Genomic DNA, 13,405 nt, shown 5'->3' on the forward strand with positions numbered 1-13,405 from the left:
GTGAGCCACCGCACCCAGCCTTAAATATTTTTAAATGTACAGCTGAGTGGCATTAAGTAGATTCACAAAGTTGTTCAGCCATCACCACCATCCATCCCCAGAACTTTATCATCTTTCAAGCAGACTCTGTATCCATTAAATAACTCCTCATTTCCTACTTCTCCTAGCACCTGGCAATCACTACTCTGCTTTCTGTCTCTATGTATTTGATAACTCTAGGTACCTCATGTAAGTTGACTCATATAGTATTTTTCTTCCTGTGACTGGCTCATTTCACTTAGCATTATGTCTTTCCTCAGGGTTCACACATGTTGTAGCTCATGCCACAATTTTCTTCCTTTTTAAGGCAGAATGTTTCATTGAATGAACATATATATGCACATATATACATATATATGTGTGTGTGTGTGTGTATGTTATAGTAAGCTATGTTTTACATATATATGAAACATTTTGGCTGGGCACCATGACTCACGCCTGTAATTCCAACACTTGGGGAGGCTGCGGCAGGTGGATCACTTGAGGTCAGGAGTTCAAGACCAGCCTGACCAACATGGCCAAATCTCATCTGTACTAAAAATACAAAAATTAGCCAGGTGTGGTGGAGTGCGCCTGTAGTCCCAGCTACTCAGGAGGCTGAGACGGGAGAATCAGTGGAACCTGGGAGGTGGAGGTTGCAGTGAGCCAACATCACACCACTATACTCCAGTCTGGGTGACAGAGCAAGACTCCATCTCAAACACATACACACACACACACATTTTGCTTCCAAACCTTTTTGGCTGTTGTGAATAATGCTGCTATGAATATGGGTGTATAAATATCTCTGAGACCCTGCTTTCAATGATTTTGTATATGTATATACCCAGAAGTGGAACTGTTGGATCATATGGCTATTTTTAATTTTTGAGAAGGAAACAACAATCTTAATTTATTATTGGAAAAAATTATTGAATGAATTATTTAATGACTTGTTGCATTTATGGAGTTGATTTCATGAGCCTCAGGAAGTTCAGATTCTAGTCCCCATACTCTCATTAGCTGTGTGGTCTTCAGAAGTCACTCGAGACCCGGCATGGTGGCTCATGCCTATAATCCCAGCATTTTGGGAAGCAGAGGTGGGTGGATCATTTGAGCCCAGGCGTTTGAGACTAGCTTGGGCAACATGGCGAAACCCCCTCTCTATAAAAAACAAAACAAAAATTAACCAGGAGTGGTGGAGAGTGCCTATAGTCCCAGCTACTTGGTGGCTGAGGCTGAAGGATTGCTTGAGCCTGGAAGGCAGTCAGCTGATATCTCACCACTGCATTCCAGCCTGGGTGACAGAATGGGACCCCATTCTCAAAAAAATAAAATAAAATAAAATTTTAAAAAGTCACTCCAATTGTCAGGACCACTCTGGGTTTCCTCATCTGAAAAGTATCTTTGAACTAATGGATATCCAAAATCTTTAGAAATTCCATAGGTCTATAGTTCTGCATAATAGAACACTATGGTATATGGGTTCATCCATTCATTTCTTCATTTGTTTCAGGAATACTTTATGAATGCTGGAGCAGGTTTTTTTCTCAACGAGCAATAAGAGTTACCCAGGGACTATAGGAATTGGGAGGAGGAAGGCTGGAGTGACAGTGGAAAGAAGAAATAAACTGGACTGAAAACTAGTGGGAGAGGAGGTATCAAGATGAGGCTGAAGGGGTAAATATGAGTCAGAATATTTGGCCATAGTGATCAACTTTCAAGACTATAGACTGTATCCTGACAGCAATGGAGAGTCATTGAAAGGTGTAAAGAAGGTGGTAATAAGGTGAGTTTTTGTTTAGAAAAGTCACTCTGACAGCAGTGTAAAGATTGGATTGCAGGGTTGCAGAAACAAGCTACCTTTCATTTCTTTCCTCCACTGTCTCATTTTTTCTCCTGTATTGTAAATATGAAAAAGTTAGTCAAGGTGTCCCAGAGCTTAACATGGAACAAAAGACATTTATATCTAACTTATTTCATCTTGGTAAACAATACCATACTATACTCTTTACAGTGAAAAATGGTCACTATTTGATACAAACTGTGAAAGTACTCAGCTGAACTCACTGTGGTTGGTAATGTATGCACATCTTCAGGTCTTTAGTCTGCCAATTAATATTTTAGGGTTATAACATTAGAGCAATTTAGAAAAAGAGTTCTAACTGGGCGCAGTGGTTCACACCTATAATCCCAGCACTTTGGGAGGCGAAGGTGGGAGGATCACTTAAAGCCAGGAGTTTGAGACCAACCTGGGCAACAAAGTGAGACTCTCATCTTGCTTGAGCCCAGGAGGCTGAGGCTGCTGTGAGCTGTGATCATGCCACTGCACTCCAGCCTGGGTGACAAAGTGAGACCCAGTCTCAATTTAAAAATAGGGCTGGGCGCAGTGACTCACACCTGTAATCCAACACTTTGGGAGGCCAAGGTGGGTGAATCACTTGAGGGCAGGAGTTCAAGACCAGCCTGACCAACATGGTGAAACCCCGTCTCCACTAAAAATACAAACAATTAGCCAGGTGTGGTGACATGCGCCTGTAATCACAGCTACTCGGGAGGCTGAGGCAGGAGAATCACTGGAACCCGGAGGTGGAGGTTGCAGTGAGCCGAGACAGTACCACCACACTCTAGCCTGGGAGACAGAGTGAAACTCCATAAAAAAAAAAAAAAAAAATTAAATAATAAGAAAAAAGTTCTGATGGGATATTATTATCCCTTTTATAACATGAAAAAATTAAATATCCCATATTAATGTAATACCTTATATTTTACAGAAAAACTTTAGAAAATATATATTTAATTAAGTGGAATTTTTTCTTAATTGGGATGCCAAAAGTCTAATTCTCACTTTATATATTATTCTTTATATAAATAACGTGGTATTATAAAATCATAAAATTACAGGGATACTGTTTTCCTTTTTAATATACCTATTATTTTCTTTACTCTGAAAGTTAGGAGTTGTGCTGTATCAGCAGAACTGGGTACCTATGGAAACAATGAATGATCCCTGAAGGCCATTATTTTTTATGGGCCAAGAAAAAAAGTTGGTTTCTATCATAGATCACATGAATGCAGAAATAAGTTGTTTGGAAAAAAAACTCTCTGGGTTTTAATATGCAAGAATAATACTTTGCTTTCCTGTAGATATTAAGATTCATTCCATCAGTAATGCCTTGTTTAGTAAAATAATGCTGGAAAGAATGGCATTTACCTTCAATAAATTTTGGCAGTTTGGGCATAATTTTTACTTTATGTTTACCAAGGAAAGAATACAAAAATGGGAGTAAGTAGAACCAATTATAAAGAGTGCTTTAGTTTGGCGAGGATGTTCTAAATGGCCAGTTTGTTGTGAGCAGGGCCAGGCTGAAAGCTGAAAAATGAAAGTTTGTTAGGTCTTTGGTGTGTTTATAGTATACTGAAAAAAAGAAGTACTTTTTAAAGAAAGAGGCCAAAGAATGGTGAATGTTTCTGGTTTTAACATTATCCTATTAGTTTGCTAGTCCTTGGAAGAACCGTAAAATTGACAATAAATCAAACATATTTTAATTTGTCATAAGATACAGATAGAAAAAAAATTCCCAACTGGTCTTCTGCCAAAATATTTCTACTAGCCCTATCTGCTACCAAAATTTATACTTCCTATCAATTTTTTTTAATTGAACTATCGAGTTTGTAAAATATTTACTGAATGCTTTTGGTGTGCCAGGTATTACACTGGGTTCTGGGCATGCAGGAAGAGTAAGGGGCAAGCTGGTCTTTATAAAAAGCAAGTGACTTTCCATGAGGCTGGATTACCTTATTTTCCATAAGGCCAGAGCATAATAGCCTTTTTTGGGTCAGTAACAACATTTGACACATGACTTTGCACCAAATAATGGGTTGTGTTCTACCTCGCTTCTCTCCTTCCAAATCCAGTTTCATAATTAGTAGGACTGTCTTTTGGAATTCTTATTTGAACATCAGATTACAGTAAATCCTATATCCTGATGTGACAGCATAATATTCAAGTAAATTCTGAAAATGTAATATGGATGATACTTGCTTCAACCCATGTTTAAAAAATAGGTATTAGTATTCGGTTTAATTTCTCGAAGTCAGAATTTGAGAAGACAATTGAATTTTATGTTACCAGTAATTGAAACACTCATTACAACAAGTGCTATTTAAAACAGTTTGATTTTTTTTTTTTTTTTGAGACAGGGTCTCACTGCGTCACTCAGGCTATGCAGTGGCACGATCATGGCTCACTGCTGCCTCGACTTCCTGGGTTTAGGTGATCCTCACACCTCGGCCTCCTGAGTAACTGGAACTACAGGTGAGCACTATCACACCTGGCTAACTTTTTGGGTTTTTTTGTAGAGATGGGGTTTCACCAGTTGTTCAGACTGGTCTTGAATCCCTGGGCTCAAGCAGTTCACCCACCTTGGTCTCCCAAAGTGCTGAGCTTGCAAGTGTGAGCCACTATGCCTGGCCTGATTTTTTTTTTTTTTTTTTTTAAGTGTAGGTAGGAGAGAGTTTTTCTTAGTAGATAATAACATTGACACAGACACCTGTTATTTCCCAAGCTAAATGTTCTTAATTGGAAAGGTATTGAAAGGTTTATAAAATGTATCCTCCCTTTTTTTTCATTTTCTTTTGTAAACGTAAATGTGAATGTGAATGACTCCATCCCATAGTTTTGTGTCTATATTGCTTTGACATTGTTACCTGATCACCCCAGTTGTTTCAATTTTTTCAAAGCCTTCGCTTCAATTTTTAAAATGTAACATTGCATAATGTTACTTACTATTGTAAATTGTCTCGGTGTGTATGTTAGGTACAATAGTTTGACTTTGATGGTCTATAGATAATATAATTATGTTAACTTTGATGTGTACCAACTAAAAAAACCCTCTTTTTTTTTTTTTACAATTGATAATATGAAAGTTTAACACATAAATCATAAGTTGAAAATTAAAAAGCACTTCATCGATAGAGCAATTCCAGTATGGGAAAATCTGAAGATGTTACTATGATGTTTTATGTGACTTTAAAAATAAGAGCATAACCAATTAACTAAGAAAATACCATAGTTAATGTTTATACTCTTCAGATATTTATTATTGTCATTAAACGAAGTGCCCATTCACTTTAGCAAAATGGTCTACAGCAGCAGCATATTAGGAATTTTACTAAACATTTTCTACAAGAAAGCTTTTTTTGTGATTTCTTTTTTGCTTAAAAAAAAATCTATACCAAGAAAGTTCATAAAAATTAACTCTGTGGCCTGACTATAGTCTCTATAATGGTGAATCTTCTACCTAGGATATCACAAAGAGTTTTAATTCAGATAGAATTTAGGGGAGTATTTCATGAGTTTAGGGCCTTGCCTAATGACCAACAAAGGCTTGTTTGTTAGCTTTCGTATGTTCATATGTGAATTTAAACATTTTGGTATCATTTTTATAGCTATAAGTCAGAATCACATCAAACTCTGAGGTCCTGGAATGTGGGTCTTTAAGAAGAAAGACAGTGGAAGTTTTGGTGCCTGGGAGACAGTATGGGTTTCCTTTGAGTTGGTGGGTAGACTGCCTTTCTGTGGACCTAGATGTTAACCTACTTCCATTTGTCTCTTCTGTAATGGTTGAATTAAAATATCTGACTGGGGAGGTGGCTCACACCTATAATCTCAGCATTTTGGGAGGTCAATGTGGGCGGATCACCTGAGGTCAGGAGTTTAAGACCAGCCTTGCCAACATGGTGAAACGCTGTCTCTTCTAAAACTACAAAAATTAGCTGTGTGTGGTGATGGGTGCTTGTAATTCCAGCTCCTCAACAGGCAGCAGCATGGCTATAATTTCTCCTAAAAGGGAGTAATTTTTCATATCATGGACAATGCAGGCCAATTTTATCAAGTTGAACCCAGGAATCACTTCAACCCAGGAGGTGGAAGTTGCAGTGAGCCAAGATTGCGCCATTGCACTCCAGCCTGGGCAACACAGCGAGACTTTCTCTCAAAAAAAATAAAAAAATAAAAAAAAATCCATCAAGTTATGGTAACATGAAAATTGTACAGTTTTACAAATAATGAGTTGTGAAACAGTACCCCAAACACAGGACCGGTTAAGTATGATAAATGTTGGAGAAAATGAGGTTGGTGGTGGTGAGTTCATTTGGGCTCATTTTCACTATTTTAGAAGCACATTTTTAAAAAGCTGTCTTTTGGCCAGGCACGGTGGCTTACACTTGTAATCCAGGCACTTTGGGAGGCTGAGGTGGGCAGATCACTTGAGGTCAGGAGTTCGAGACCAGCCTGGCCAACATGGTAAAACCCTGTCTCTACTAAAAGTACAAAAATTAGCCGGGCATGATGGCACATGCTTGTAATCCCAGCTACTTGGGAGGCTGAGGTAGGAGGATTGCTTGAACCCGGGAGGCAGAGGTTGCAGTGAGCTGAGATTGCACCACTGCCCTCCAGCCTGGGCAACAGAATGAGACTAGGTCAAAAAAAAAAAAAAAGCTATCTTTCAACTCTGTTGTAATAGCTTACTCCACTGGGTATATATTCACGTTTAACTGAGATAGATTTTCACTGCATTGCTACATCTAGCTTTTTAATTTCTCCTAAAAAGTTTCTCCTAAAAAGGAGTATTTTTTCATATCATAGATAATGCAGGCCAACTTTATCAAGTACATTAAGGTCATCAGTTTGGCCTCTTTCCAATCTCTCCCTTCTGTTCAAGGAAAATGGGGTCCTCTTGCCCCTGGTATCTGCAGATTGGGATTTCATATAGCAATGAGGACTGCAGAACTAACGGGGAGGGATGGATCACACTCTTTCTTTCTTCTTGACAGTTACTCATTTGCAATCCGCTCTGCACTAAATCCTTTAAGGCTACGTATAAACTTTGGGAAAGTTACATCACTGTAAACAAAGATATGATGCTTAACTTATTATTATGCAATACTGTGTTATTACTCACACATTCACACTGCAATTATCTTCCCAATTTGACAGATACCACTGTGGCTCTGTAGGCAGCTTCAAGAGAAGTAAAAACCTAGGATAAATATGTCAATGCCGTCTTTACGAATGGAAACGTTTTCCCACCCCCTCAGAAAACATTCAGGTTTTGTCCTGCAAACAAAGTTGGGTGGCACAGCTGACCCCCAAATCTTTGGAATCCCACTTTTTAAATGTAAATTATGTCTGGTATAATCCATATGCTCAGCTACAGAAAATAGCAATTCAATAATATATGAAAGTAAAATTCTGGATATGTTTTTAAATAAACTCACAGGCATCGACACACATTTCTAGAAATTAATTTGTTAATTGGCCACCTTCCTCCAAAAATTAAAAAAAAAGTATCTGTAACTATTGAGTTGTGTCTGCCCCAGGTGGTCTCTACCAGGTCTGGTAAAGAGATTGCCTCTTGCTGCTGTTCAGCCACTGCATGGGTTGGTGTTTAAGAAGACAAATTAAACATATTCTGGACATATATTTATTAAAAAGCTGATAACTAGACAAAAAGGATCAGTTTTAAAGGAAAAAAATTGCTAACTACTGTCAGAAGAAAAAGGCAAGTGAGAACAAATGACCCGCACGAGTGCCTGTGACAGTTTCTCTCCTTGGGCTGTTGCAGAGCTGACAAGGTGGGGGTTGGTGAGGGAGGGAGGGACAGAAGGAAGAAACAGATTAAAAGTGTCACCTCTGGCCAGGCGCGGTGGCTCACGCCTGTAATCCCAACACTTTGGGAGGCCGAGGCGAGTGGATCACCGGAGGTCAGGAGTTCGCGACCAGCCTGACCAACGTGGTGACATCCCGTCTCTACTAAAAATACAAAAAATCAGCCGGACGTGATGGTGGGCGCCTGTGATCTCAGCTACCTGGTAGGCTGAGGCACGAGAATCGCTTGTACCCGGGAGGCGGAGGTTGCAGTGAGCCGAGATCGTGCCATTGCACTCCAGCCTGGGCGACAAGAGCGAAACTCAGTCTCAAAAAGAAAAAAAAAAGTGTCACCTCCCCATCTGCAAAGGTCTGGCCTCCCGAAAGCTCAGGAAACGGTGGTGGCCATTTTCATTTTTTTTTTTTTTAAGGGAATAAAGGGGAAATAAAACAGAAAAGGTATATCTCCCTTTTTGCGCCAACAGCTCGACTCCTCTCCACAAAAAACAAAAAAACATAAATATATATGTTAAATCACAGGTACAAAACCCAATCCACACGCATCCTGTGAGGCTTCTGCTGTCAACTCGATTCTGTTTGGCGAGTTGCACTAAAGGAGATAGGATCTTGAAAAATCAATCCGTGCTCGCGCCCCCGCGCTGCCGCCGCCGCAGCCGCCGCAGTGGCCTCAAAATTAGCGGCTCCGAGGACATTTTTGCCGCAGTGCACGTCCGCCGTAACCACCGAGCACTCGGGTGAATAATGGAAGTACAGCGTGGAGACAATCAAGTTGATTTATCACGCAAAATAATTCACTGCTTCAGTCCAGTTCTTGGTCCTGTCACTTTAAATCACAAACGCGCGCATACACAGATCCATAGGCGCCCACACATGCACGGTACACGTGTGTGTGAGTGTGTGTGTGCACGTGTGTGCGCGCGCGCGTCAGAGCCAAGTGGAATGATTCCAGATTGCTTCACGTATATGAAGGCGGGGGAAGAGCCCGTCACCCCAACCCCCTACCCCAACTTTTGCAGCCTGGACAAGTGGTCTGTAATGCAGCTTGGCGCAAAGTAAAGTCTGAACAAAACTAGACTGTGAGACTAGCACGTCCTAGAGTGGAATTGACTGAGGTTGACGCAGAGTCTGTAAAGACTCTACAGACTCGGATCATTTGCAGGCAAACTAAAATTCCCTTTTTTAAAAAAGAAAAAGTCATTAATTGGGTTCCGATCTAAAATACTGCTCTTAAAATGCGCTCACATGTTGAAGACTCTGAGTTTGCAAGTTCTCGAGTAAACATCTGGTGAAGACATTCCAGGAACACATCTGAAAGGAAGAAAGGAGTAAGACAGCCCCTTCTTTATGTATCTTGGGCCAAAAAAGGGTTGCTAAAAGTTTTTTTTAAGTGTGCTTTTAGTCTAAATACTTTTTATCAACTCTAAGGAGCAGTGTGGTTTGGGGGAAGTAGACTGAACTGAGTGAATTGGAAATACGGAGTCCTGGCTTCCTTGTAAGCTCCCGCAAGTCTTTCTTTTTCTATGTCCGCCCTCCCCGTTCCCCCCGCCCCCGCCCTTTCCTCATCTGTATAATTGCAGAGGGTAAATGATGTGGTTTCTAAAGTCTTTTTTTTGCACAGACAATCCGTGATTCTATCTAAGAGGAAATAATGATGGGGGAGGGGGTTAATGTGGAGAGAAAAAGAGGTCACATTCCTCAGGTGGCATCTGTTTGAACTGAAGGTGATGAAAGTCGTGAGTCCAGTGTGCATGAGTCCTTAACAATCAAGATTGTCTGTATTATAGCTGTTATTGTCCTAGCTCTGCAGTACATATAGCATATGAGTGCTCTTTGAGAATGACAATTTAATCATATATTTTCTGGGGGAGGCGAAAAAGACCATTTTCAAGGATCAGCCAAAAGGATATGGGGATTGGAAGAATTTTCAATGTTCTTGTTTATTTATGATCTGTATATAAAATGCATTGAATCACTTGGATAGTTTATGGAAAGTAACTTTTCAGTGGGTGAGAGTTCTTCTGTGCCAGGTTGGCTGTCTAGATGGACCAAATTAATGGGATTAATTACTTCCTCTCTACTTTTTCAGAAAACAGCTCCAAGCAGGATCACATGCAGGGATCACTGTTCAAAACCCCTCTTGTCTGTGTAGTCAGTGGTCAAGAGCACAGGTGTTGCAGCCAAACCACTAGCTAGTTTTAACATACACTGGCTAAGTAATAGTAGGCAAATTACTTAGTTTATTTGTGCCTCAGTTTCCTACATTTATTAAATGGAGATTAAAACAGCAACTAATTCATAGGGCTGTTGTCAGAATTAAATGAGTTATCATATTAAAGTGCTTAGAGCAGAGCATGGCACGTGTAGCAAACAGCTCAATGAATCTTAGAGGTTATTACTACTCCAATGTAAACACAGGGAAAGCAAGGTCAGATATAATAGGGGGATCTTTGAACTGCTCCTGGATTTCCACTAAGGCCTCTAAGCAGTTTATTTTATCTGGCTTTTATGATGTCAGTGTGAAGCAAAGAGCTCAGCAGTCTTTATTATTATTAAGAATAGGCCAGAACATTCCCTACCAACTCTGTTCCCATACATGGAATGCTTAAGCAACTATGGAGAATTCTCCACTTGACCAGATTAATGCAAATATGTAATGTTGGTTGTATATGTTAACTGCATACTTATTAATGTGTGATTATTCAGGTGGGAGGAAGCCAAGGTTTCCTTTGGAGAGAAGTTTCCAAGCCATGTTCCTGTTGCGATGCTTTCTTTCCTACACAACTTGTTACCTCAGGCCTAGTCTGTCACTGAATTATGAAGAAGTATAAACAATCCCAGATCTCAGGTATGCTCCCTTTGTGTCATTATTAGTTTAAACTGAAAGAAGGACATCCTGAATTTCTCTTTCTCTTAAGGACCCCCAGAGTGCTCACTTGAACGAGACTTTAGGAAGGGTCAAAGGAATGAAATGCTTAAGGGAGCAATTCTGCTAGTGTTTGCAATTTGGGATTGGAGGCAAGCTGCAGTTAAGCTTTATAGAGGAAGTAGAGATTAGGTGTTTCCAGAACAAGGTAGGCGCTGGCAGGCTGAGGTCATTGCTTGTTGGAAAGAAATGCCCCACTTCTTTCCTCCTTGCACTCTGTGAAGCCCCAGGTGCAGTAACTGTTTTACCAGGGGACGGCAGAGAGACTGCCCCGTCGAGGGCAGGCAGGCCTGGGACACACAGTGTGGCGTGGGACGCCAAGTTTAGTGGGTTGCAGCCCTCCCGTGGTAAAGTTCTCCATTAGTAGAAAGCATCTTGCTGAAAGCGTCAAGAGAAAAATTCATTCATTCCAAGTGCTGGCGTAAGGGTAGGACTCCGCTTGATCAATCTTACACAATTTTCAAAATAATGAATAAAAATAGAAGAGGGTGTGCTACCTTCTCCTCCACCCGCCTGTCTCCCCTTGCACACTTGTGGGGTCAGGGTGAGGCTTTAGCAGGCAAGAACTCCCCACCCCATCTTCTCTATCACACTCGCACACACCCCTTCGAAAGAGGCGCTGTAAGTATCAGAAGGGAAATCTAAGGTACTCATACTTCAAATAATTTCGGGAGCCCAGTGTGGGAGATCTGGAGGGTTTCATTTCTCGTCTGCAGCAACCTGGCATCGAGAAGTCGCGGGCGCTTGGCCTCGGAGCTCATCCCGAGACCTCCTGCGTCCGGGTGGGGACTCGGTGATTACTGTCCCTGGTGGCCCGCTGACATCCCCAGTTTCAGAGCTTTTAGGGGAATTTGAGAGTAAATAAATTCAATTCTGCTCTCCGTCGCCACCCACCCGGACCACGGGGGTCTCCCACTGCAGGCCCCGAGAGGGACTGGAGTGAGGGCGGGTGCAGGAACCGAGCTTGAGGCTCAGGAGTTGCTCGGCAAGGTCACGACCGCGAGGCTGCTGGAGGAGACTGTGGAGCGCTGCAGCCGGGCGCCGCCCTCTGGTTCGGTGGCTGACCCCGCGCCGCGCCCCCTTCTCTGTCGCCCGCCTGGCGCATCCGAAGGGGAAGGAGGGGGCGACGCGGCAGAACCGATCCTTACTTTCATGGTGGCAGTTGAAACCCGCCGGGCTCCTGGGCGAGTTGTCCTGGATCAGATGCCCAACACAACTGAACTTTAAATAAAGGAGTTTCCTGCGCTGCCCCCTCTCCGTAACAGCGACCTGTGAGAAACCTTTGTCGCCTTCCCTTTGCGTCTTTGAGCCCCGGGAACCTAGCCCGGACGGCCTCGTTCTCCACATTAATTCGTGGTCCACCAGCTCAGCAGCCAGTACTCTCAGCTTGTTCTGGGGTGGCTTATAATGAAGGTAGCAACTTCAATGCTTTTTTCCCCCCTTTTGGAGGGAGGATTGTGTGAATTTAAAATCTCCTAGGCGTTCAAAACCAAAACCAAAACCAACCAAACAAAAACAAAACAAACATAAACCAAAAACAACAACAGCAACAAAAATACTGTCTTAAGTGGATAGCGGAGTCAATCCAAGCCTTCCTTGGGCCAGTCTTGCTCAGACAGTGGAGTTCCTGAATCTTTCAGGAAAACAGAGCCCCTTTCACCCGCTTCTGGAGGGGGACTTAATAAGACTGCAATATATTACCATGTTTAAAACGTTTTGCAGAAGCAAGATTTCCTAAAAACGACCTACCAGCGATGCACGGGAAAGCAAATCCGCTTACAGAGAGGGCCGAATCTGGAGGAAGAGGGGAAGGCAGGACTCAGCCCCAACTAAAACCCAGTACTTTCCCATTTTTGAAACATAGCACTCAATGCTGTGTGGCTATAGGATGGAGGGGTGACGGCCCCTGGAGCTGACAGGTTGCAGACCTTCCGGGCTGTTCTCTACTGCTTACTGGAAGTCTTCAGACTTCTTTTGGAGTAACGGTTCCCTCCAGCACCCAGAATTAAGTACTCCTCTTTTGTGTTTTGTGCGCATGTGTTTGCACCCTTAGTCAAGCTTATTCCCGCACTTGAAGTGGATAGTTCTTGTTCTTTAACTGGCGGTGAGTGGCCTCAGAGTGGGAATGTTAATGCCAGTGCAGACTAAGGTGTGTGTTTGTGCCTGGTTTGTTGTCTCGGGGAACCCACCACCTTAATTATTTTGTGCTCAAAGTACCTGTGTTTTTAAAGTGAACTCAAGAGAAAAACTGCAGAGTTTGCAAGTTTTGTGATTCCTCAGGCCAGGAGAGCCTGTGAAGGTCTTGGATCCCTGTATCTCTGGGGCGAAAATAAGAGTATATTGTGGAGAAAGCATAGCCTCCCAGCCTCATGAGGATAAGGCTGCTTTCTGTAAACCTTCAAACCACAGTGCACCAAGCCTCTACCCTCAACCCCTCTTCGAGAACAGAAATGCACTCCAAGCATTTCTGGTCCTCTTGAGGTTACCATGCCATTATGTGGCACCACCTGAAACTATCTCTTTGAATATTGATTACAACTTTTACAAAGTTTCTTGCCCTTTTCGCACCCTGATAAGTTGTACTTGTCCTATGTGTAATGTAAGCTTGCCTCTGAGCCCTTGACATGCTGTCAACCCCGGAATAGGAAGTATTGTAAAGGTTACATTTTAGTTTTAAGGGATAAAAATGTTGCTTTCATCCTGTTTACCGAGGGTGCCCAGTACCAAGTGGGCAAAGTGGTAGGAAATGCAGTCTCTGGGCTTTGCTGGTGTCGGGAGGATAGTTCCGGCAT

General features: G+C 42.1%; 1 protein-coding gene across 1 annotated transcript in view; it reads right to left on the bottom strand.

Annotated features, from left to right (window-relative positions):
• The window catches only part of NFIA (nuclear factor I/A), a 406,575-nt gene extending 394,763 nt beyond the window's left edge, over positions 1-11,812 (bottom strand). Inside the window, exon 1 of the mRNA XM_011941158.1 lies at positions 11,762-11,812. Within this exon, the coding sequence (XP_011796548.1) occupies positions 11,762-11,767 (6 nt within the window). The 5' untranslated portion in view covers positions 11,768-11,812. The remainder of the gene's footprint in view (positions 1-11,761) is intronic.
• Between the last annotated feature and the right edge of the window lie 1,593 nt (positions 11,813-13,405).

This window comes from Colobus angolensis, unplaced genomic scaffold, assembly GCF_000951035.1.
Source record: "Colobus angolensis palliatus isolate OR3802 unplaced genomic scaffold, Cang.pa_1.0 Scaffold102, whole genome shotgun sequence".
Taxonomy (NCBI): Eukaryota; Metazoa; Chordata; class Mammalia; order Primates; family Cercopithecidae; genus Colobus; species Colobus angolensis.